The 25,391-nt window shown below is 43.2% G+C and overlaps 3 protein-coding genes across 12 annotated transcripts in view; 2 read left to right on the top strand and 1 right to left on the bottom strand.

Moving 5' to 3' along the window:
- The first annotated feature begins 12 nt into the window (after positions 1-12).
- On the top strand, positions 13-25,376 carry aadat (aminoadipate aminotransferase). Of its 3 annotated transcripts, XR_005697739.1 has the most exons (15): positions 83-298; positions 700-771; positions 2,193-2,361; positions 2,542-2,674; positions 2,878-2,952; positions 3,035-3,244; positions 3,438-3,503; positions 3,619-3,701; positions 5,465-5,561; positions 6,239-6,300; positions 6,404-6,468; positions 9,485-9,591; positions 10,619-10,720; positions 10,801-11,235; positions 25,366-25,376. XR_005697739.1 is itself a non-coding variant. In XM_040045151.1 (14 exons), exons 2-14 carry the CDS (start codon positions 705-707, stop codon positions 10,840-10,842), a joined length of 1,278 nt encoding a protein of 425 aa, XP_039901085.1. In that variant the 5' UTR covers positions 13-144; positions 700-704; the 3' UTR covers positions 10,843-11,801. The 3 variants fall into 3 exon arrangements, 2 of the variants coding, with proteins under 2 accessions (XP_039901085.1, XP_039901084.1); XM_040045151.1 differs by lacking the exon at positions 25,366-25,376 and having other exon boundaries at positions 13-144; positions 10,801-11,801; XM_040045150.1 differs by lacking the exon at positions 25,366-25,376 and having other exon boundaries at positions 10,801-11,801.
- On the top strand, positions 14,099-24,415 carry mfap3l (microfibril associated protein 3 like). 4 transcript variants are annotated; one of them, XR_005697740.1, is made up of 4 exons: positions 14,099-14,394; positions 15,929-16,329; positions 21,983-22,920; positions 23,008-24,415. XR_005697740.1 is itself a non-coding variant. In XM_040045154.1 (3 exons), the coding sequence occupies exons 2-3, from the start codon at positions 16,062-16,064 to the stop codon at positions 22,855-22,857; spliced, it is 1,143 nt and encodes a 380-aa protein (XP_039901088.1). In that variant the 5' UTR covers positions 14,100-14,394; positions 15,929-16,061; the 3' UTR covers positions 22,858-24,415. The 4 variants fall into 4 exon arrangements, 3 of the variants coding, with proteins under 3 accessions (XP_039901088.1, XP_039901089.1, XP_039901090.1); XM_040045154.1 differs by having other exon boundaries at positions 14,100-14,394; positions 21,983-24,415; XM_040045155.1 differs by lacking the exon at positions 14,099-14,394 and adding an exon at positions 14,401-14,528 and having other exon boundaries at positions 21,983-24,415.
- Positions 24,447-25,391, bottom strand: part of clcn3 (chloride channel 3) — a 43,165-nt gene continuing 42,220 nt past the window's right edge. For all 5 annotated transcript variants that reach the window (XM_040045143.1, XM_040045147.1, XM_040045146.1 and 2 more), the window contains one exon: positions 24,447-24,627. The gene's annotated coding sequence lies outside the window, so the exon portion shown is untranslated. The remainder of the gene's footprint in view (positions 24,628-25,391) is intronic.

The raw sequence follows: 25,391 nt of genomic DNA on the forward strand, positions 1-25,391 counted from the left end.
TTCACCAGAGACTGCTGCACAACGTCTCGTTCAGGCTTCGCATCTGTGAAATGTCGAGCAGCCGATATTTTCTTTAACGTGAAATAATTTCTAACGCTTTGTGACACAGACTCGTACAACAGAAAATCCAGACATTTCTGCCCGGTAAGCAGGCAGGCATTAATATTTTTCTTTGTAGTACATCTTGGGTAATGTAGTTCAAGAAGCGGCCACCGGCGCTAACCACCACAGAAAGTCGCCACGCATCTAGAAATACACTGACCAGAAGCCCCCGCGTCGATTCTGCCACACGCGCAAGGTCAGTTACACTGCAGAGTGTGTGGTAGAGCAAATGTCATAACTACAGTTAAAATAATTGTTTACACCTATGATATGTTTAGTCCTGTGTTCACTGTAGCCTCCCATAGTGTGTGTCCGTGTTAGCTCACCTTATAGCTGTTTCGGGTTTATATCTATATATGTATGTATAGATATATATATATATATATATGAATCTGTTTTTACGTTACATACCAAAAAAAGGTAACACATTTCTACCATAGCCGCTGGCTCAGTTAAGAGCTACAGTTACAGATTAACTTACAGAAACAGCGTAAATGCTTCACTGAAAGCCTGTGGAAGGAGGTGTAAGCTTAATGGGCAGATAACCCCGCTGTGTGAGGGGAAGCAGCTGATATTTTTCACCTTGTAATTTGACAGGAAACATGAATTACGCTCGGTTTCTGACAGCTGTCAGTGCAGCGAGAAAGCCTTCCCCCATCAGGATGCTGAGTGAGTACTTTTCATTGATTAATACACTCGTGTCCGGTTGTACAGCGAGACTAATGTACCTATTACAATAGCCAGGTTGACACAAAATGGTTAAAAAAAAAAAAAAAAAAGAGTGTTCCTAATCACCTTAAGGCTCTGTAGCTAATGTGGAATAGAGCCTATGATGTCACTGGTAGCACCCGTGTTTGGTGTTTACCTCTCTTTCGTGTGAGTTATGTTTGTGTGAGAATTTGCAAAAAAACAGCAAGTCTTCTGAGTTTTTTTCAGTTTTTCCTTGTCTGTTGTGCTTTTTATTTAACAACAACAAAAATGACCAATTAAACCGGTGATCTTTCTAGCCGCAAGGTTCATATTTTCCATGCCATCTCTAGTTGCTCCACCGGAAACAGATGAAATAAACAGAACACATTAAAATACAAGTTTTATTTAGTTTATATGGTTAAAAAAAACGTCAGCAGCACATCCCAAATCTGCCCTGTTTCACTGCACATAGGTGATTAGGTGAGAAGACCAGCTGAAATAATAGAACAGAAGAAAAGGCAAGCAGAAGACAATTCCAGTTTTTTAACTTTAACTATGAATATTTCTGTTACAACTAAACATTTGTAAGTCTGGGTGGTGATGAGACTATAAGCTGGGACCTTTCTGTGTGCAGTTTGTATGTTCTCTCTCTTCCTGTGTGGGCACAATCAGAATTAAGCATGCATTTTAGACCAACTGGTGACTCTAAATTGATGGGGTGCAAAATGAGAAACTGTGATACTGCATCTGGAAGTCAGGAGTGGCAAAGATGTATGTGAGGTGGTGCAGGAAATGCATGAGGAGAGTGAGACAGTGATGAGGTGTGCAGTAGGAGTGACGGGTGAGTTCAAGATGGTGGTGGGATTACATCAGGGATTCACTCTGAGCCCCTTCTTGTTTGCAGTGGTGATGAACAGGCTGACAGATGAGGTCAGGCAGGAATCTGTGTGGGCTTTGATGTTTGCAGATGACACTGATCTGTAGTGAGAGTGTGGAGCAGGTTGATAGAGAGCCTGCAGAGGTGGAGATATGCACTGAAGAAAAGAGAAATTAAGGTCAGGAGAAACAAGGCAGAACACGTGTGTAAATGAGAGGGAGACCAGTATAACAGCAAAGAGTAGAAGTAGTGATCGTGGATGAGTTTAAACACCTGGAGTCATCCATGCAAAGCAACAGACAGCACACAAGAAGTAAAGAGGAGAGTGCAGGCGGGGTGGAGCGGGTGGAGACGAATATCAGTGGTGGATTGTGACAGAAAGATAGCAGCAAGAGTAAAAGGGAAGGTTTACAAGATGGTAGTGATGCTGTGATGTATGGTTTGGTGAGACGGTGGAACTGAATAAAAGACAGGAGGCTGAGCTGAAGGTTTCATCATCTTCTCTCTGTGATCCCACATGAAGCTGAGCTGCAGCAGCGGTCACCTCCATCGCTGATTTCTTTGGCCGGAGGAGCTCCTAACCCCAACACCTTCCCCTTCCAGTCAGCGTCCATCACGGTGAAGAACGGGCAGACAGTCACCTTCGATGAGGTGGCGATGAAGAGAGCTCTGCAGTACTCCGCCTCTAATGGGTGAGAAATCCAGACGGCAGAATCAGTCACTGCTTTGTGACAGTTTTCAGAACAGCATTTCAGTTTGGAATAGAGGATAAAGACAGACGCTCGTGCAGTATTTATGTGAAAATAAAACAGATTACTATTTTATGAAAATAGATTTGTCTTGGAAACACCTGATTTCTCTTCAATGCGTAGAATACCTGAGCTGCTGACGTGGATGAAAAACCTGCAGAAGAACCTCCACAACCCGCCGACTGCTAGCTACAGCCCTGAGAGCGGGCAGATGGAGATGTGTGTGACGACGGGGAGCCAGGAGGGGCTCTGCAAGGTACTGACACCACCACCTGTAGATTTACCTGTCCATCTGACATCAGCTGAACAGCTTAGACCCACTGAAACCCTTAAGCTATAGCTTTAAAGTAAGAATCTCTATATTTTAATATAGTTTTATTTATTATAGCAGTTTTTCATGTCAAGGAAAACATTCACAGCCTGTGTCTTAGCCTCGTGTGTTTGCTGGTTTTGGTGCAGGTGTTTGAGATGTTGGTCAACCCCGGAGACAATGTTCTTCTGGATGCGCCCACGTATTCGGGAACGCTCGCAGCAGTAAGAGCATTTTTCTTCTGCACAACACAAACATTGTGACACGAAGCACTGCGACCACCTGACGCTCTCATTTCCTGTGCAGCTCCATCCTCTCGGCTGCAACTTGATAAACGTTCCCAGCGATCAGCATGGCATGATACCTGCAGCTCTGAAGGAAGTCCTGTCCCGGTGGGATCCGTCAGAGGTCCACAAGCCCGGAAGCACCGCTCCCAAAATCCTCTACACTATCCCTAATGGAGGAAACCCCACCGGGGCCTCCATGACAGCAGAGAGGAAGAAGGAAGTGTATGAGGTAAGTCGTCGCCAAAGTCATACTCAGTGAGATAACTACATCCACACGCTGCAGATTTTGACTCTCTTGAGTCACGGTCGTACAAAGCAAACCAGTGAAGCGTGCACTCTGCTAATTACAGCTTGTTGTAAAGCTGCTTTCCCTGCAGATTCACTCTGACGTTTTTTATTTAAACCTCTCTTCTCTTTAATAGCTGGCCAGGCAGTACGACATGCTCATCATCGAGGACGACCCCTACTATTTCCTACAGTTTGAAAAGGTGCAAAGACAAGAGATTTTATCTTTAAATGACAAACGGCAGCCTGTTAATCTGACCTTCATTAATAATGAATAAAGGTCACAGTTAGTTCATGTCATGTTTACTTGTGTGGCAGCCGTGGGCTCCCACGTTTCTCTCCATGGATGTTGATGGGAGGATCATCAGGACCGACTCCTTCTCCAAAATTCTGTCTTCAGGGTGAGTTTCTCAACCTTTGTGACCGTTTAGGTGGGTGGATTTGTTTTACTCCCAGTACATGTGGAACTGATGTTCCCATTTCTTGATTTGCCCTAGCGACTATGAACCTGACACATAAATTTCTTTTACATGTTTGTAGGAATGAAAACGTCAGCATCCTTCAGGAACACATATATTTGGGTCAGCCCTCAAGTAAACAAACTATTTTAGCGACTAAAATGACAGAATAGGGTGATGTATGGCCTGTAATATGTTATGCAGGAATAGTTTGTTTAAATGGCTGAACATGTGTTTATCACAACTGTAGCGTTCCCTTTTGTCTATGACAGAAATGTTAAATAATGTTCTAATGTACTTATTTGTGGTTCTGGCATCACATTTTTTCAGCAGATCTTTATGCCATACTTGGCTGCTTTTTTTTTTTTAAAGAGACTGAAACACCACCTGCCTCTGAAGGCCACCAACTGTTCATGTACACAGAGATCAGTAACAGGGAGAAAGTATTTCAGGCAACAAACGTTGTCCAAATATGCCTGAAAGCAACAAGTTTGTCCGTGGCCTGTGTCTGAGCTCCAGCTGCTGAGTTGTCAAACTGCACACACCTCAGGATACCTTGTAATCTTGTTCTGTTAGCTGCAGCTCACAGTAAAAAAAATTGTATTTAATGGTAAAAGTGGAAAATCGGTACTATTAATGTTAAAATAACATGTTTCCAGTGTCATGTGTTGCTCTATTGGTATTCTTGCCACATCACTGGACCCGTGAAAAGCTGTAGGAGTAATAGATTGGGGGGGGGAAATGTCAGGAAACATTTTTATGAGTCAAAGTACCTCAAAGATCAGACACTGATGTAGCATACAGGTCTAGAAGGCAGCCCATGTGCTAAAGGGTCACTGCAGGGGTCCAGGTTCGAGTCTGCTCTCAGCCATTTTCAGTTTAGGTAAAAATGCTCAAAAATAAACTCCTAAAAAAGAAATATCACAGTGCCACATAAAAATATATGGCTCACTCACTCGCTTGAAGTTTATCTAGAAAAATCCCTCCGGTTATTTATTTATTTATGTTTTTAACTACATGATGTGATGGCTTTGGAGAGTGGCTCCATAGTTTTTTACATATTCACCTAACAAGAAAAAGTTCCCCGGTTTGTTTCCGGGAGGAGACACGAATCCCTTTTGTGTCATCAGGCATAAAAATCTGCCAAATCAAACACAGAGCGCTACCTGCTGTGGTGAAGCCTTGTGACTAAGAGAGAAGCCAAAGGTAACGCATGGAATAACTTTTACACTTTAACCACAAATAAAAAAACAACAAATGCAGTTTTTTTAAACAATCGTAAGTATAGTAGTGAGGTGAATTGTAGGAAATTATAAAGATTACAGTAGTATAGTGTGTAGCTATTTCTAAAGGGGTTCAAGCAGGGTTTACTGACTTATGTTGTCAACACATTCAGAGGCTTCCAGCCAAGTGACATAGTACAGACACTCGTTTATCAAGCAACATCCTCATGGACACAAAATGTAAATATGGCACCCCAGCCTTTATCTGCACAGTAATGTGTGTTTCCAGCATTGCTTATCCAGGCTTCAGTTCCTCAGTTTCAGTGAAGTCACATTGCGAAACATAGTCTGTTAAAACAGGATCCGGTCACAGAGAGTGTTTACGTCTTAGGTTTAAGAGTGAAGTTAATATTTGACTCCAGGTTTCATGTACTGTGAGTGTTTCTGACTTGAATTATTCAGCTGGTTGTGTTGTTGCTTCAGACTGAGGATAGGTTTCGTGACCGGCCCCAAACCGCTCGTAGACCGGGTGGTGCTGCACATCCAGGCTTCGACGATGCACACAAGCACCTTCACACAGGTGAGAAATCTCCCACTTAACACCACCCAGAATCTCATCGTATTCACCCTGAATGGACTAAAAGAAATCTTTCAGCGTGAAGTGCTGTTGATAGTGACAGTATGCCATCACATAAAGCAGCAGTAAACACAGAGCAGGGCAGCACAGTTGCGCAGTGTGCTAGCAATGAAGCATATTTGTGAGCAGAGTCATTACTGACTTTTATACTCTGCCAGATTAAGTTCCCACCCACCAGGCATGCCTGATTTGCACAGACATAAACTCAAACCAGGCGAGGATGAGTGGTGTGCTGCTGTCACGCTACATTTAAAGCTGAAAAAGAATTTATCGCGTGTCTGAACTAGCAGAAGCAGCAGAGGAGATTTTACTCAGAAAGAAGGAGGAGAGGATTAATGAGGACCTCCAAAAGATCTGCCTCCAACCTCTTATTTAATCCTCACCTCTGCATATTCATCTAATCTAAACCAGAAATGTTATTAATGCATGAAAGATTTAAAATGCAAACAGCTCAGGCCAGAACACACACATAAAAACGCCGTGTGAGAAGGAGGAAAGTGTGCCTCTTCAACTCATTAAACTAGTAATATGCAGTTTTATTATCTGCTGTAGAGTCATTTTACAGTCAAATGATTTGGAGTGATGCCAATATATAATCAGAGTGCCCTGCTTTCTTTCAGCTCATGGTGTCTCAGTTGTTGCACAGCTGGGGACAGGAGGGTTTCCTCCAGCACATAGACAAGTATGTCACTTCCTGTCTGACCAGTTTGACTTGTTAAAAACTGACTTGGATCCAGTTACGTTTCCAACAGTAAATCAAACAGTTCTTTTCTTTCCTCTTGCAGGGTGATTGAGTTTTACAGGAAACAGCGAGATGCCATGATCAGCTCTGCAGACAAATGGCTCAAAGGTTTGTGCACTCACTGATGAAGCCCAAAGTATCCACATGTAAACAAGCAGTGACCTGTTCACTTTACTTCATGTTTCCTTTAAGCTGGACTCATAGACTCTATATAACAGGTGATGTAGCCACAGTCAGATCAGCTTTGATGTGTGAACACTCCAGACTGACATGAGTGGATCTGATAGGCAAACAGTAACGGCTTTTAAACATGGCCAAGCCGTGAAGGGTACCACGTTTTATATTCTAGTTCACTTTAAATTGTTCCATGCTGTATTAGGTATGTCTATAAACTAGTGGTTGAACCATAAAGTCAGCAGGTAAGCATTTAATGAGGTCAAGTTACCAATAGGGTAATTTTCTCTTTGCATCCAGAGGTGTCGCCTCCTGCTGGAAGCAACAGTCATCCTTTATATACAGTCTGTGCTTGCAAGCATAAATTTAGATCTTTGATGGAAGGCTCACACCCACTGAGGCTGAAGGTGAAATCTGTTGTCAGCATACTCCGTTTTAAGGTTCCTGTATAGTTTTCTGAAGAAGAGCAACACTATTAAGCAATGACCAAGATTATTTGAGTGTGCTGAGGCCCTTTCTGTGCCTGTGTGGGTCTTTCTGGGTATGTGAATGTGTGTGTGAATTGGTGGATGACTGAATGGAGTGTAAAGCGCTTTGGGGTCCATAGGGGCTAAGTAAATATACACTATACAAATACAGGCCATTTACCGTTTTACTCCAGCTTCCTCCCACAGTCCAAACACCAACTTGTTAGGTTAACCGGTATTTCTAAGTTTGTGTGTGTGTGTGTGTGTGTTTCAAATTATTAGGAAAATGTCTGGTTTACAGTTGGTTTCTCAGGAAGGAAATGGATTAAACATATTTAATATTTATTATATCCCCATTAATGGAAAAAGGAAAACTTACCTCTGCATCCAGACAGCTCTGACCTTCATTCATAACGGGCTGGAGCCAAAAGGTCATGCTGTATAAATGGAAAAGTACTGTAGTGGGGCCACACCCATATAAAAGTGTTAGTTATTTACATTCATCATAAAGCTTATGATTACTTACAATTAGACTTTGGACAGGTTGCCAGTCTGTTACAGGGCTAACACAGAGAAACAGACAACCACTGACACTCAGAGGCAGTTTAATCACCAGTTAACCTAACCCCACTAACTGCATGTCTAACTATGGGATGAAGCCAGAGTACCCAGAGAGAACACACACACACACACACACACTCCCTCTTCACCCACGACTGCAGACCTGCTGATGGTTCCAACACCATCATTAAGTTTGCAGATGACACCACGGTGATTGGCCTCATCAGTGACAACGATGAGGCCGCCTACAGGGAAGAGGTGGATCGTCTGGCTGAGTGGTGCGACACAAACAACCTGCTGCTTAACACCGAGAAGACCAAGGAGCTCATCGTGGACTACAGGAGGAATGCTGACCCACATCCACCCATCCACATTAAGGGGACGGCTGTGGAGCGTGTGAGCAGCTTCAAGTTCCTGGGAGTCCACATCTCCGAGGATCTCACCTGGACGACCAACTGCTCCAAGCTGGTCAAGAAGGCTCACCAGCGCCTCTTCTTCTTGAGGACTCTGAGGAAGAACCACCTGTCCTCAGACATCCTGGTGAACTTCTATCGCTGCACCATCGAGAGCATCCTGACCAACTGTATAACAGTCTGGTACGGGAACTGCTCTGCCTCGGACCGGAGGGCGTTGCAGAGGGTCGTGAAAACTGCCCAGCGCATCGCCGGAGCACCACTTCCTGCCATAAAGGACATCTACAGGAAGCGGTGTCTGAAAAGGGCTGGGAAAATCATCAAAGACCCCAGTCACCCATCACATGGACTCTTCACCCTCCTGCCCTCTGGGAGGCGCTACAGGAGCCTCCGGACTAAGACCACCAGGTACCGGAACAGCTTCTTCCCCACAGCTGTCAGACTCCTGAACTCTGCCTCCTGACATCTGACCCACGTTAAACTCATGGACTGAACATACACACACCCACAATGGACAACTGTACCCTCAAACACACAATAATAACATGGACTGAACCACCACTCACAACCACTAGCACTTTATATAGCCTCTGTAGAAACTATCTACACCCTCACTTATCTTAACTGCACTACTGTATAGCTCTGTGTAAATAATCATTCTGTACATTCGATAATCTTTAATCCTACAACTGTTTACAACTTGCATAGTTCCCATTTCTGTATAGCTGTATATCTCAGATTCTGTAAAGTTATTTATTTCATATTCTGTATAGTTTTTCATATTTATATCCTGTTCATATCCTGTACATAGCTTGTACTCACTACAGCCTGTACATACTTATAGTTATAGAATATTCACAACATACTTCATACCGTGTACATTATAACATACCATAATAGACCCATTTCTGTAATATACTTACATATCTATATTATTGCTAATATATATTGTAATATATCTATATCACTAAAGCACTTCTGGATGGATGCAAACTGCATTTCGTTGCCCTGTACGTGTGCATGTGCAATGACAATAAAGTTGAATTCTGTTCTATTCTATTCTATTCTACACACACACTAATACACTCACACACACAAACATGCACTCCACAAAGGAAGGCCACGGCCGGCCTGTGGAGTCGAACTCTGGACCTTCTTGCTGTAAGGCAATAGTGCCGTCATCTAACAGCAGTCATTTTTGTAAAATTACTTACATTTGGCAGCAGATTCACTAACAAACCCAGAACTAAGGTGTAGTGAACTATCAGTGATTTTTGACACTTCCTCTCATCCTTCTTCATCTCCCTCAGTCACTTTTCTTGGACTTTCTGCCCAGCAGCCTTTTCAGGAACCAAAGACACTGAATCTAAGTGAGATTTTGTGGCTCACTGCACCAGCAGCCGCTAAACCAGTGACTGTCTGGCCTACTTAAAGCACTGTATGACCAAAGAGGCATTGTGAATCACAGAAAAAATGCTCAGGCACTTTTGTTTGTGTGTGTGCGTGCAGATGTAGCAGAGTGGCACACACCATCAGCAGGCATGTTCCTGTGGATGAAACTGAAGGGCATAGCTGATACCCAGCAGCTGATCATGGAGAAGGCGTTGGAGAAAGAGGTCAGTGTGAACAAACATGCAGGTGCTGTTCTCTTTTCAGGTTAAGACCTGCCTATTGAACAGCAGATACCCCAGAGGCACTTGTGTGCGTGAGAGGGAAAACACTTGAACAAAGGCTGCTTTACAAGCACCATCCCACACTCTGCCGAGACACAAAACCTGCATCGGCCTTGGTGCAAACATCTCCTCACAAACACACACACTCACACACAGTGTGTTTGTAATTCCATGCTACTGAATTAGCTGTGTATGAACAAGAGTGGGTACAATCGGGATTTTCCAAGGCCTCTGCACAGCAGGCTCGTGTCCTCTGAGTCCTGAGCATTTAAAGCCTTCATACAGCAGATAATAACACCACTGTGTCATTGGACAGAGGAGGAATAATGGACAGCTGAATCTAAAATTAGTCTTTCAGTGCTGTCATAAATGCCACGGGGAACAGTTTACAGCCTGTGAGATCAAAACAGATACCAGAATATTTATACCCAATCCAAACCGCTATATCAGAGCGAGAAAGCTGGTTATCAGAGACAGAGAAGACAGGATGTTGACCAAACATGGAGGATATCCTGGACGTTATTCCTGGTGTTCCTCTCACTTCACATGAATAATGCCACAAATAGTAATTTTTTTTAAAAAGTTACCAAACAGAGAGAAATACGACGGTGACACAACCTGGCATAAAGGGAAACATTTGGCCTCACAGTTTGTAACCAGTACCTGAAATCCTAACAAAAAGCCTGCAGTAACTAAAATATATCACAAAGTTGTCATTTTACTCAGTGAGCTGTTTGAAAGCTACTGTAAGCTTTTTTGGACTTTTCTGGACTTAGGCGGAAACGATTGTAATTTTTATCATTTAGAGTAAAATCTGGTGACCTGCCTGGCTTTATGTTAGCTCAAGACACAGTTTGGCTGGGGTGAATGTAGGAAAAGACAATATGTAATATGTTTCATTCCCTGTGTAAAAACTGGAGATGTGTAAGAACTGGTGATACATGTTTGTGTGTGTGTGTGTGTGTTACAGGTCCTGCTAGTTCCTGGAGGCGTGTTCATGATCAACAGTAGTGAGCCCTGCCCCTACGTCAGAGCGGCCTTTTCTCTCAGCACACCGGAGCAGATTGATGAGGTAAACAAATGGATAAACAACCAGATAAACACATACAATCTCTACAACTCAATCTAATCTTGTATTTCTTTCCCCACCAGGCTTTGAAAAGACTCTCTGCGCTCATCAAAGAGGCTTTGTGATGGTTTATTCATCCTTGGCAGATGCAGGATTTTTTAAATATGTGGTTGAAGGGCTTAGTTTAGATTTAATAGTGCGTTCTTATGACTGTCAAAATTATAGTGTTACAAGCCCAAAATCAGGACCTACACAGAAAAAACTATAGGTGTGCTGACTGGGTGAAGAAGGTATCTGATCATTTGAGTGATGCCCGCCTTCCTCAGCTCAGAGTTTGTTTAGCAGACCAAGAAATCGGTACAGCACACCCTAAACGCTTAATGAAGTTCTTCTAAATCTAGTTTTTCCAACTCTAACCATCACCCATCACAGAGACGTCATAATCTCTGGGATGAATTCATGTTAACAAACAGATCATTTTCCAGAAGAAAAACGATCCCTTTCTTAGCGAGCAGGAAGTCAGAGAGCTCCGTCTTAACAGTTCTTGATATAATTATTTTAAAGTAGACCAGAGGCCTCTGCGACAAAGCAAGATTTAGGTTTATCTGGGTAACTTCAAGGTTAGCCCTGAGTTTTGTGTACTATGAAAGTGGTTCACTTTCATGCTGAAACATTCAAGCAAGTAAGTAATACAAAGGGAAACGGAGAAGGACGAGGTGGAGGGAGGAACAGAAAACGAAACCCTGAAAACACTAAACATAAATAAACTAAAACTAGGAACTGAAACCACGTAGAAAAAGCAAGGACTCAACTCCAGGAAAGAAGAATACAGCAAGACCTGAAGCACCACATAGCTGAATCGAAACCTCAGCACAGCAGCAACCTCAAACTAAGAGGATCAGAATATCCAACACATTAAAAACCCTCTAAAGAAACTCTGACCCCTGGGACCCAAACCAGGGCAAACATGGCAGACACAGCCTCACTGCTGTATAATGAACAATGGCTACACAAACTCATTACTGCATGAGAACATGGTTTTATCTCATCTGTGAAATAAAGTAAGGACTTTTTACCTTTTGTATTTTGTTGTATTTTTTTTTTTGAGTCTGTTTGTAGTTTGCTGCTCAGGGATTGGTGCAGATGATAAAATCAGATCATATTGCAGGTGGACTGATCTGATTTCACTTTACAAAGTAATTGGTGTGGTTCTTACATAGTGCTTTTCTACTCTGAGCACTCAAAGCGCTTTAGAAAACTTGCCTCATTCACACCAGTGCTTTTTTCTACGCTTGTTCTAGCTAACATTCACACACATCCACACACATAGCAACTTGAGGATAGTATCTTGCCCAAGGATATTTGGTATGCAAAGTGGAGGGACCTGAGAGCTGGTCAGGTTCAGGTGAAGTCATGAACAATTCAGCACCGACTCGTCTTCCTCTTCATCCTTTTTTCTAAAGTCTGCTGGCTCTCACATAACAGCACCTGCTGACAACAGCAACAACAGGGTCTATCTGTTTGGTGGGAACTGTTTTCTTCTCCTTTGTACAGACTTTCTGCCCCCGCTGTGTTAATATGTAGCAGTCTGAAGTGTTTGTGTACAGCTCAAACATTCATCTGGAAAGGAGGACGGGGTCAGCGAGGTGGCTTAGATACAAGACTGTTAACACTTTACCCCTCTCACTGCAGTCGTGGATGAAGCGTTCAAATTTGAATGCAAAGATTTCTGTAAATACTAGGATGGGAATCTGAACAACAACTGAAGAGGAGCAACTGTGAAGAGGTCTCTCTTTGAATGTGTTTCAGTCAACAGTTATTAGTTATGCTGCAATAGATGTAGGCTGCCGGGGGATTCCCATGATGCATTGAGTTTTTCCTTTCCAGTCACCTTTCTCACTCACTATGTATTAATAGACCTCTCTGCATTGAATCATATCTGTTATTAACCTCTGTCTCTCTTCCACAGCATGTCTTTATCCTGTCTTCCTTCTCTCACCCCAACCGGTCGCAGCAGATGGCCGCCCCTCCCTGAGCCTGGTTCTGCCGGAGGTTTCTTCCTGTTAAAAGGGAGTTTTTCCTTCCCACTGTCGTCAAAGTGCTTGCTCATAGGGGGTCATATGATTGTTGGGTTTTTCTCTGTATCTATGAAGCGCCTTGAGGCGACTTTTGTTGTGATTTGGCGCTATATAAATAAAATTGAATTGAATTGAATTGAATTGAACAGTAACTTTAAAACCGAAGCAGTGCCCCAGATTTGTTTGGTAGAATGTGAAACATTAACACAGAAATGGATGAAAGCACCAAAATCCTCTCTAGAGCAGAAAAGTTGAAATTCTCTTAAAGTTATTGTATAAACTTTTGTTTTGTTTTTACTTTGAAACAATAAAAACAACCTTCCACACAAGCTAAAACACACAGCCTTAACCTCCACAGCTTCTATACATAGATGAAGCATTGACTTAATTATTGACTGCCTGCTGAGGTTCTGGCATATAACGTCAATCCCCGACTCGCGCTGTGGCTTCAGGGTCTCCTTTTATCAGGCCTGGTAAACACAATAACAGCCTGTACAGGCTGAATGACCCTGGCCGGGTCTAAATTTAGAGCAGCCTTTATTCTGCCTTTAATTGTTTCAAAAGGAAGCTGGCACTGTGATCCACATACAGTCTTTTCATTGAACGGCCTTTTAGAATGTGTTTTCACCACAGCCCATTTACCTCTTACTATAGGCCTACGCTGTAATGCAGACATGCACAAAATAACCTACTTAGTGTGTCATGCTATTAAATGCCACAAGGCTTTATGTGAGCGAGGTTATCAGTCTTTTGCACTGGAAAGCTGTTCAGACCTTACTTCTGTCCTCGTGGGAGTCTGGAGGCCGGGCTGCATAAACATGCAGCAGTTATATCCTGTGTGAGGAAGGATAAACGAGGCTCCAGCACTGATGCTCACAGGTGTGTTGTGTATTAAAGCTTCCATTTAATATCTTACTTCGTGTGTTTAGGTTTGTCTGATCTATCTGAAAGTAAACCATATAAACACAAGTATCATTTTAAATCAGCCCATGGTGCTTAATTTTTAATTAAATTAAAAAAATCTACATTTTTTTAAACCTGTTTTGTGTATTAACTTGTGGCTTTTTGTGGTTTAACTTGTCAAGCTCAAGTTAACATAATTTCCAATATCTTCCCTGCCTGGTGTAAGCTGCTAATAAATTAACCAGAGAGCATAAGAGAACAGGTTTAGTGATGGTTTGGATAAGTTGAAGTACTGGCAGCATATTAGCGGTATTAGATCGTATTGCACTGCACCAGTATTTGTTCATGTGTTGCATTTTTCCCACCCTCTGCGCACCCCACGTGATCAAAAATCAAGCAAAGAATGTTAAAATGGATTAAGTTATAGAAACCATGTCACAAATATTCTTTTATTGTATAAAGTGAGAATTCAGTTTGAGTCTGGCAGCCATCTGTACAGGCAGGGCAACCCAAGCAACTGGGCGACGTTGCCTCCCTCCGTGCCTTGAAGCAGCTCAGTCGTCGTTTGCAGAGCGAGCTGTCAGCGGTCCGATGAGGAGGAGGACGATGATGCCCGAGCAGAAATAGCACAGCGATAACCGCCGACTATGGTAGTTTCTACCAAACTTTCGAGGTGAAACAGCGGCCGACCATGATGTGAGTATGAAGCCCCAGTTTTATTAGCGGGGGACTCGCGGATTTTGCCGTTTTTAGGACCGTTTATCCGCCGCCGCTGCCGTTTTCAACGGTAAGGACCGGCTTGCTGGACCGCTTGGCTCTCCGCCGAGGAGGTAACGTTGCAGCATTACCCGGTGTCTTTTCAGCTATTTGTTTCTCCTCTTTTGGTCCAGTAACGTTGACAATTTAACTGTAGCGATACATGAAATGAACCCTCGTCCTTTGTAAACAGTCTGCGGTGGCACAGTTCTGGAAGGGTCCCCATACATAGATCTGCTGTCCAGCACGTAGCCGGGTCCCACGCCCTTGTTTTATTTTATTTTATCCTCAAGCACAGTTTAAAATCTTAACAGCTCAACCACACATGACTAATATCCGCATTGACATATCTGTATTCTACCTAATTGATAAAGTAATGTAGGTAACGTTATTTTCGTCGGAGGGACTTTACGTGTGACAGCGGAAAATAGCCGGAGCCCACACACAGCTCCGTTATGTGGCAGTCTCCCTTTGTTTTCATACTAATCGAGCCCAAAGATGCGGTTGTAACGCAAAGCAAGGCTGTTTATATGGATAAAACGTTAAAAAACAACAACAACATTGTTAATCGTAGTTGTTGTTAAGCTGTACTATGTGCGTTATATCTGTCTGATGTAACACTACCAGCCTTTAGCTGGAATATTAGCTCGATGTCAGCTTCAGACTAGCAAAAATGCTGCCGTTTGATGTTGCTAACTTTGAAGTCTATGAATGAACATTTAACGGTGTTTTAGAGAGGATTTCTTTGTGACTAGCTCAGATGCGGATGCTGTTTATTGCAGTGAAAGCTGATTGAACAGTAGACACCGTTAACCCTGCGAGACATAAAGGAAATGGGCGATTAGTGTAATAATATAAAAGCAGCAGTGGTCAAAAATATGGTATTTACCGGAATAAGAACGCAGTGTAGGGGAAGTAACTGCGAGGTTGCAGGGTTAAGATTGTTGTCACTTTAAATCTAGCGCAGAAACAGAATCTGCTGCAGGTTATTAAACATGGAGTGCGTTTCTTCATAGTGTATATAAAACAAAGTGCTGGGCCACACCTCATAATCTTTGAATTCAGGTGGTTAAAATCAACCCTGAGTGGTGTTATTGGAACGTGGGAGCCTTTAGGAACCACAGCAACTCACCCACAAAGTCCCAGATACAGTTACGGAGTGGGGCCGCTGAGGGATGTGGCATAGGCATTAACATCAGCACAAAAACTGCCCTGGGAGCTTTGAGGCCAAGGAGCTCTTGTAGGAGCAATATGCAGGTGGCCCAGTACTTTTGTCCATATAGTGTAATTGTAAATGGATACTTTTAGATCTTAGATCTTTGTGTGAACAAAATTCAAATGTAAAAACGTAATCCTGTCTCACAGAAGTGTATTAACCTATGGTTGGAGTTCTAGTTATCAAAACATCTGATTATTATTAGTTTGTTCCTGGGCTGTCTCTAATTATTGCATGCCCCTCACTTTCTTGCTTCAGTGAGATGCTTCATGGACCTGAGCTGAATACCAAATTACCCTCAAGCATCACGAGATAGCCAGTCTGCAGGATGGAGTCCCTGGAGGAATGACAGTTTCGTCCCCCTTGGGTAACAAACCTTCAGCTAGAGAAAATGAACTGGGCCGGTGGATTCGTTTTTCTGGTCCTGGTGTTCTTCGTCACCTCGCAAACTGCCGGGGCCTCACAGCTTAATGCAGACGGAAACTACACGGAAACCGGTAACGCGACAGACGGAGGATCTGTCCCCGCTGTGTTCACAAGCGTGAGCCAGATAATTGCCCGAGAGGGGAGCTGTACACTGATTGATTGCAATGTCACTGGAGAACCATTCCCCAGCGTTCAGTGGTTCAACTCCCACGGTCACCGGGTGGACACGAGCGGTGAGATAGACTTTTTTTTATATTCATTATAAACCCGGTTTCCTGCTCTCACTTTCCTATTATAAAATGATCACATTAAAGCAGCCCACTGAAGTGAGTGGTTCCTGACTGTTTTTCTTTTTGCAGTGACATTTTTATTTACTTGCAGCAGCATCATTGTTACCACATGAGTTTAGGGTGATTTTCTTAATTGGAGTAAGTTAACCAGGACTTAGAAATCAGCATAAACACTACAGGTTTCTCCCCACGGGAGCTTGTGCTGTGGGCTTTAAACATTCTGAGCAGTCATCGTAAGAATCTAAAGACCAGAAGCGTTGCTGGCTCTGTATTCAAAGAGGAGTCTGACTTGTGTTCCTGGGGGGATTGTGGCCCAATTATTCTCCATTTTGTCTGGCAGCAGTGATTATTCTTTTTCTGATGGATGGTCTGTGTCAATTAGATTCAGGAAGCCTTAAACTAGTGATTTTCTTTCGAGCCCACTATCCTTTTGTCTGTGCTTGTGATCCGCCTTAGTAGAAACAGGGAGGGAGCAGTGGTTTGTTGTCTTCGCGATCCTCCTGAGCCGACCTGTTGAAACCTGCAGTTGAGAGCGAGAGAAAGAGAAGCCGCAGTTGTTATTATGACCTACAAACCCAGAAGTGCGTCTGTACCCGCCACTCAGCTTTTCCCTTGGGTTACACTCAGGAATATAATTAGTGGCAGATAGACTTTCCCATAGCTGGCAGTACTTCACTGAGCAATAAACGTAGCAGAGTCACTAACCTGGATCCTGTAAAACGAAGCCAGTTCATCATACCCAGGACATCTTTCTGTTATCAGGTCTCACTTACTGTAACATTACCAGTCAAACTGTCACAAGAAGCTGGTTATCGACTCGAAAAGTCTACCCAGGGTTTATCAATCTAGCTGCCAACACTTTCAAATGAAAGAGGGGTGACGTTAGCAGTACCTGGCCAATCAGAAACACGCACAGATCTGCTGGTGAAAGTTCGATGCATGCTTTTTTACAAAGATAAAGATTTAATGTTACATGTTAAACACATGGTAATGACTGAAGGGAGCAGATGTGGGTGTGTGAGAGGAAAAGGGCTGTATGAATGTGTGTGTCTGGCTTCATCAAAGGATAAGCGAAGGTCCAAAAGTACATATGTGTCCTGTTTTATGATCATATGTTAAGGTTAAAAGAACAAAAACTATTTTCAAACAATTAAAACTGATGCTCATCCGGGAACAATAGCGACTTTTAGACCCAATTTAAAAAAACAAAAACAAACCTTAAACCTTCTTTCTAACTCAGCGCTAAGATCTGAGGGATACTCCAGGAATAGTGCCTTTCCCCAGAGCTGATTGATCAGTAGTTTTGTACCTGTTGATCTCTTATTTTAAACAGAACATGCTAAAGAGCAGGTGGCAGGTGAAGCAAGAGTAAAACACCCAAGGTTAACCCTGAAGTTCCCTCGATAAGCCCCACATCCTACTTGGTAGCACAGGCTTCTGCGCTTTGTTAGCTCGTAGTACTCGGCAGCACATCAGTCATTTTATAATCCGGTGGTGGTGATAAAATTAGAAATGCTCGCCTCCACATGAAAAAGGCGGATGGGCGGGACACTGTTTGCCGGCCAGGCTACATTTCCTGAATGCCCATTCATCCTTCTCCTCCGGAGGATAGCAGTGTGGGAAATTGATCGTGATTGCCGAGTAGAAAGGAGCAGAAGTGGTTTTTAGACCTCATACTGCAGATTTGTAAAAGCCCTCTGTGATTTCTGTCCATCTCTTGCTCCCACACAGTAGAGACAGTGAGTAGCTGGGGAGGAGGTGAATGCACTAAAACGTTGCTCTGTGGGGGAAATATGCAGCAAATAGGGTCGTTAAAAGCAACTTTCAGCCAAAGGTAGAAAACGGCAATAACTCAGGGATGTTAACTGCATCTGCAGAAAGACTGCAGAGCGACTAGAACGCACCTGCGCTGTGCTGAGCTGCAAAACCTTATCAGACAAGCATCTCTTAAGCTGAGCTCAGCACAAAGATTGAAAGTAACAATATCTCCACCAGCACCTCTGCAGCCCACTCAGTAATATGTTCATACAACGCTTTATTCTATACACTTTGGTCTACCTCACATCCACGGTCACTCACTAATTAACCTGGCATTACAGGTGGATGATATACTCTAAGTCATATTATAATATGTCAACAGAATTTATGATATTTCTGATGATATAGAAGAAGAAAAAACACTGAATGGTAACAGTATTATGGATAAAGTAGGAGTGACACAGTACAAGTTTAAATGTAAGCACATAAATATAACACAGCTGCTTAACGCTTTACTTTAATTGTTCTTATTAATAATCTAAGCCTGTAACGCGTCAGGAGCTGCACAATATTGTCACATAAAAATGAAATTGATATTTTCTGCCTGGGATGTTTCCACACAGTTACTGTAACTTTCATCCACCATTTGTCATATGGAGTGCAGCTAGCAAATACTCCAGCAAAGCATATCCTTGTTGTGCTTAATGATGGGTTATTGTTATTATTTCTTTTATTTATTTATCTTTGCCTCAAGTGTTAAAACAAGTTTCCACCTTCAGTGAACACCATAGCTGGATTGGCCATCCCGGTATGCCCGATGGTGATTTTTTGTTTTTATGGGCCGATGATTTTTTTTATTTATTTATTTTTATAACAGTATAAACAATGAAAGGTGATGGATTGGCCAGATGCTGGCATATGTGTAAAAATAACTCAGTTGTTTGGTGGTGGCTATGGCAGAGCTGCCACAAGAGGCCAGGTGGATGAGGGAAAGGTAAGGCAGGAGGAGGAGAGACCCGAGGTGGCCGCCGGTCCGAGTGTCAGGTGAACTGAACTTCAGGTAAGAAGTTATGACCTACAGTCTATCTGAGTCAGATATGAACCAAGTTTAGGTGGAGTTTATTTTCGTTATGCTGACTTTTTACAGTCAGTTACAATAACTCGTACTGCGTACTAGCTAGCATGACAGAGTTTCTACAGCTGGGTGGGTGCTATGTTACTGATAGTGAACTTTATTTTATTCATAAGGTTAGTTAGTAGAGTTGCCAACCGTCCCCTAAAAAATGGAATTGTCCCGCATTCAGAGAAAATATTACGCGTTTCGTATTGAGGTGAAAAGGAACACAGTTTGTCCCGGACTTCAGCTAAGATGGAAAAAGACACAAAGCTGGAGTTTTTCTCTGTCTTTATGCTGTCAGCTGTCTCTTCTTCACTCATTCAATCGTGAAACTGATCAATGATCAGCTGATCGGCTTTTCTCTCTTGTTTGTTTATCGCCCACTTTGCGCCAGAAAGAGGAAACCAGCGGTTGTCGTGTTAAACAACAGCAGCACGTTTAAGCTTGATCAACTGTTGTTAGAATTTATTTAATATTAATTTCTAGTATCAGCTGATGTTTGCTGGAGCCACAGCTGTAAAGCTGCTGGTCATGATGTCGGTTTGGTTATCTGGTGAGAGGGAAACATGAAGATGAAACCAGGAGATGTCCTTACTGAATCATCAGAGCTGAACAGGTGATGGAGAAACAGGTTTACCTTTTAGGTGACATGAATGATTGAAGGGAAGTTATGAACTGTTTCTGAGAGACAAATAACACCAGGATCCTTTTCTAAGTAGCTGACAGCTGGTAACTGTGCAGGGGCGGGTCTAGCAAAGCTTTGCCAGGGGGGCAGGTAGGGCTTTAATAGGGAGAGGGGGGGACAAAGAAATACTTTTCTTTCTTATTCTCATTTAAAATATTTAGCTTTTATTAAATAATTATCTGAATCTTACAACCAAAGTTTTTATCTGATGTACAACATATAGAAATCATACATATACCAACAAGACAGTGTACATCACTGTCACAGCAGCGTTTGTTTTCATTCAAAGGCTTTATGGGTTTTCCTATAATACCTGGTGGGCCGGTCTCTAGTCAAAATGCCCGGGCCGATTGTTTCTCCCAGTCCAGCCCTGGTGAACACAGTTTTCTTCCAAGTATTCTGCTGTGTTGGAAGAGGCTGAAGCAACTCCCTCTGATCTGATTGTTTTGATGATGAGTGTTGTACGCACCAGCGAGCATAACCACGTGGAGCTGCCGTGACAATGAAGTCATCATGTGGTATTTTATATCACTTAGAAATGTATACAGGTATTGACAATGTGGTATGTGGTACCTCACTAACAAGCACGTCTTTGGACTGTGAGAGGAAGTCGTCTGCTTCTCCATCACTCACTAGAATAGCTCATGAGGGTGAGAACAGCAGGCATCGAGTGCTTTTCTCCTTTCCCTTTAAACCACACACAGGTGTTAACAGCACCACTCTGACTCCAGGCAGTTTCTCAGCTAAAACAGCCACTTCACTATTCTAATGAGAACTGATACAGAACCAGCAAACATTTAGGCTACACACACACACACCCTGTATGAATCGCTCTGCCATGGATTTGACTGTAAACCACATTTTAATTAGACACTTCTCGAGTTACCTCCTGTGCTGCCTGACAGGTGCTGTTAGTTATCTGTCACCACAACTGGTGGCCAACCCTGTGACTGAGGTTATCAAATGTAGGCTAGCAGGGAACCAAACTTTATAGATGACGTCATTACCCGTGATCTGTTTACAAGTGGGTAAACAGATCGCTTGTGTGCCGATCAGTGCTGGAAACCTCAGCACACCGAGACATGTTTAAATATTGAAAGCATGGCAGGAACACTAAGGTCACTTCAGCTCTGCGCTCACATATGCAAACCACATGTTACCTTAAAACGAGTCAGCTCATTTATCTCATTAACATGTAGCACTGTTGAATTCAGCATAGAGGTGAATAAGAGAGTGCCGATGCTTTAAAGGACTTTCTGTACAGTAACAGGACAGGCATGAAGATAAAACGCCGTGTTTTCCTGAGCGGACGGATTCTAAAACGCAGAGTGAGAAGGGATAAAAAAAACAGAGTGCTCCTCTTCAAAAGCAGCAGCTGCAGAAACACAGCTGAGGAGAGGTTACAGCAGACTCGCAGAGCAGGGAGACTGATGCATTAAGAGGATTTTCAGGGTTTAAACTCTGACTTCAGTAGGCCGTGTTGTACCACTGAGTGGTCATGATTCTAAATCTGGTCAGGATGTCCAGTTTCTGCTAAAACTAATGACGGGATTTTCTTTCTGCGTGGTCTAAAATGTTTGGCAACCGCGAAGACGTCTCAGTCGGAGCTGCTGTAATAAAATGATTTTTAACCAGATTTTTTGTTTGGGATTTAGTTTACTCCAACATAGCAGACAGCTTTTCTTATTAAATGATAGAAGATAAAAATGTCTACATTTCTGTCAAACAAGGTAACAGAGTCATTGCTTTGAATAGACAAAGACCATTTGTGCCCATAAGTCACTTCTCAGAGGCTCAGTGCAGGCCAGGAAAAAGCTCATGTTGTTGGCTCAGTCGGTTAGGATAACACAGCCATGACCAAAATAACTTCCAAGGAACCGAATCTGCACATTAACAGGGAAAAGCAGCAGCAGTGACACAGTCAAATCCTCCAAACACATTTCAAACAGATGGGCCACAAAAACAAAAATCCTGATTCTTTAAAAGTTTTTTTTATTCCATGTTTTACACATTCGTGACCTTCTCTGTGTCTGCAGGAGGGAAGTGGTCGCTGCTCGACAATGGTGTCCTCAACATCACTGGCATTGAGTTTGCGGACCGCGGGAAGTACACCTGCATGGCGTCCAACGCGTACGGCAGCTCCAACTGCACGGTGACGCTGCGCGTGGTGTTCACCAACGGCGACATGGGCGTGTACTACATGGTGGTGTGCCTGGTCACCTTCACCATCATCATGATCTTGAACGTCACACGCCTCTGCATGATGAGCAGCCACCTGAAGAAGACGGAGAAAGCCATCAACGAGTTCTTCCGCACCGAAGGCGCAGAGAAGCTGCAGAAGGCCTTTGAGATCGCCAAGAGGATCCCCATCATCACCTCGGCCAAGACGCTGGAGCTCGCCAAGGTGACGCAGTTCAAGACCATGGAGTTTGCGCGGTACATCGAGGAGCTGGCCCGGAGCATCCCGCTGCCCCCACTCATCATGAACTGCCGCACCTTCATGGAGGAGATCCTGGAGGTGGTGGGGGTGGAGGAGATGAGGCACACCTTCCTCAGGCAGGCTCCCGACGGACGCCGGCTCACCTCCATCGGGGTGAGAGATGTCTTCACAATCCTGCAGGAGAGGGAGCGGGGACGCAGCGAGTCACCCGCCGCCGATTCCGACAACTCCTCCGATCACGAGCAGCCGCAGCACATCGCCATCCAGGTGTCGGTCCACCCGCCACTCGTTGTCGGCGGGTACAGCGAGGAAGCCGCAGAGCAGCCAGAGGCTACGGCGTCCCCGTCCCCGCCGCCGTCTTCTCTTCACCACAATGAGCAGCCCGAGGACACCGAGGAGGTCGCTGCCGCCGACGAACCGGTGGCAAGCAAGACCCCAACATGCCAGGTGTTCTACGAGAGCCACGTGTGACGAACTGTGGCGAGCTCCGGAGAGACGATACGTTACCCTGCTATGCATTTCCACTTGAAAAAGGTCCATAAACATTTGTAAGTTCACATTTTGAAGAGAAACAATCAGTTGTATTTATCGTTTGTGAACAATCTCTCTAAACCTCTGCAGGCTCATCTACTGAAAATCAATCAAAAGGAGACTCTGGGTGCTTGAATGTATCCGGGCGGAGGAATATCAGTGTAAATGTAACAAGCAAAGCATTGTAAACGGGCATTTCCTGTGTTCTTATTTAAAGAGTTGTGGGGATTTTTCAGTTGGTAGTTTCTTACAGTGCTAGGGGTTTTTAACGACATACTTCAGAAATCTGCCTCAAGCTGCTCTGCGTGCTCTTGTTTTCGGATTGTGAAAGCGAGCTTCCTAGATCCACTCCAGAATTCACATCCAGCTACTGTCACAGCCTACAGATGCATGCCGGACTCGAGGAGCAATAGCCGACAGTCCGACTGCTTACTCATGATTGTACAGCTCTCTGCATCTCTAACAACATGGAAGTAAGCGAGGAGAGAGAGCACACACACACTGGGTGGAGCTTAGATCTGTTTCCTTTAAAATACTTAGAGTATTTTTATTATTACTGCCCATTTTGTGCTGTGATTTTTGTTTCTTAGTCATTTTTATCTTCTTACTAAGACTAGTGTCTTGTTTTCGCTTGAGTAGAGAAGAGCAGCTTTGCTTCCTTTGTGATTTTATTTTAATTTGACTCCTGACCCGATTTCTGCGTCTTCGTCTTGCTTCTGCAGAAGCTTTACAGTACAGTCGTATTTCTGCTGCATGTTGGGATTTTAGACATCTTTCTCTGGGACTGAAATGACTCCTTTTGTTTGGCCCTTCGCTTGGCTTACAGTCCAGTCTGTGGCAGATATGAGTGGGCGATGTTCTGCTTCTTCTGGTGCTCTTGAGATGCTTCTCTTTTGTAGTGGAATAAAATGAAAGTGATGTGCTTAAAATGATTCCACAGTTTGGTCTGATGTCTTTTTTCATTATCAGTCATGAAGTTGGCATATTAAATGGAACTTATTATGCTCATTTCCAGCTATTACAGCAGCTTTGCATGATTCACAGTTCAAAGTAATCATTTATCACAAGCAACCCTGTATGAAATAAGCCATTATTAGCACCTCTCCATTTACACCAGTAGTTCTCAGCTTTTTCTGGTGTTTCCTTTTTTCCCCAACAAGCAAAAGGTTCCTGGTTCAATTGTAGGAGGAGACAAATGTCTTTGAGGTTGTATCAGAAAGAGCATCCAGTGTAACATGAAAAAAACAAAACAAAAACATGGAGCTGTGGTGACCTCTTGTGAAAAAAATGGAACAGTCATCTTACTTCTGATTGGCTGAGAAAAGAGAAGCTAAAGCATCAAGTGGCTGCAACTATGCCCTTTAATAATACACTAACAAGGCTTATTTTGAGCCATGACTCATGCAAAGTTACTCTAATAGAATCAAGAATAAAAATCTAAGATGGAAGTGGGAGTAACTGACCTCCTTTAAAAGCTGAATAAAGACAAAACAAGTTGCATTGAAGTTTTGGTCCTTTTATTCTTTTTCACTGCAGTCCAATAACAAACCATTCAAGGTCTGTGCTTTTTCCTCATCTTGAAACGGTATGCTCCCGAAGGCATTCATGTGAAGGGCGTTAATAATGCAAGTTAGACCTTTTTGTGTAATGGCTGTGGTAGCCATGGCTACGAGGCTGTGCCAGACACAGGTGATGGAGGAAACAGATCTCCTGAGAAGAGAAAAAAATAAAATAAGTCTCATTTCTTTCAGAATGCAGGTGAACAGCAGCACATTCATTCAAACAACAAACCCACAAACTGAGAAGCTGCACACAAAATGTTCACACAGCTAATCCGATGTTAATATGGATTTAGGTGAGAAAGCCCTGTTTGTTTCTGAATCTGCAAGAGGATCAGACACTGTTTTGTGAATATAGGTGAACAGGGAAAGGACAGAGTCATGAATGATAGATGTGTAAGTGGATCGCTGTCAGGTCGCTGAGACACTGGGCAGGGACTGCTCACAGAAGCTGGTCCATCTCTGGGAAACCTGAACCTCTCAAACTCAACCCCATTCCTGCGTTTGGGACAACATTATAAGACTTCCTGTCTGCACTAATTAGCTTCTGCTAGTCTGAGGACAAGAGCTAAATCACAAAGTGCAGTGCGAATAAACAAATGTCTCGATCTGAGAGAAGTTTTTTCTGTTTCAGCAGCAGGCTGTTGCATTACACCTAAAGGGAACCTCAGACGCTTCAGTAAGACACAAGAGTTCATTTTAGGCTTGAAATCCTTTTTTAACATCACAAAAAAAGCAATTAATATCTGTTTTACAAACATGTATAAACAGAAATGACTTCACGTGTCAGATTTCTTGCAATATGACTGAGCAGTTGTTGAGAAAGCTGCAACCACAGAGATTATTAGGAGAGACTGAATGAGAGATGTTTCATACTGTCTATGCACAGCAAATCATCAGTAGAAGAATCATCAG

The sequence above is a fragment of the Simochromis diagramma genome, unplaced genomic scaffold (genome assembly GCF_900408965.1).
Source record: "Simochromis diagramma unplaced genomic scaffold, fSimDia1.1 OVJJ01000590.1, whole genome shotgun sequence".
In the NCBI taxonomy this organism is placed as follows: domain Eukaryota; kingdom Metazoa; phylum Chordata; class Actinopteri; order Cichliformes; family Cichlidae; genus Simochromis; species Simochromis diagramma.

Excerpts from the sequence above, each read along its gene's own strand:
- aadat (XM_040045151.1), top strand. The coding sequence starts at position 705 with ATGAATTACGCTCGGTTTCTGACAGCTGTCAGTGCAGCGAGAAAGCCT. Across the intron at positions 2,362-2,541 it reads CAGTACTCCGCCTCTAATGG|AATACCTGAGCTGCTGACGT; the intron begins GTGAGAAATCCA and ends TTCAATGCGTAG. Across the intron at positions 3,245-3,437 it reads GGAAGAAGGAAGTGTATGAG|CTGGCCAGGCAGTACGACAT; the intron begins GTAAGTCGTCGC and ends TCTCTTTAATAG.
- mfap3l (XM_040045154.1), top strand. The coding sequence starts at position 16,062 with ATGAACTGGGCCGGTGGATTCGTTTTTCTGGTCCTGGTGTTCTTCGTC. Across the intron at positions 16,330-21,982 it reads TCACCGGGTGGACACGAGCG|GAGGGAAGTGGTCGCTGCTC; the intron begins GTGAGATAGACT and ends CTGTGTCTGCAG.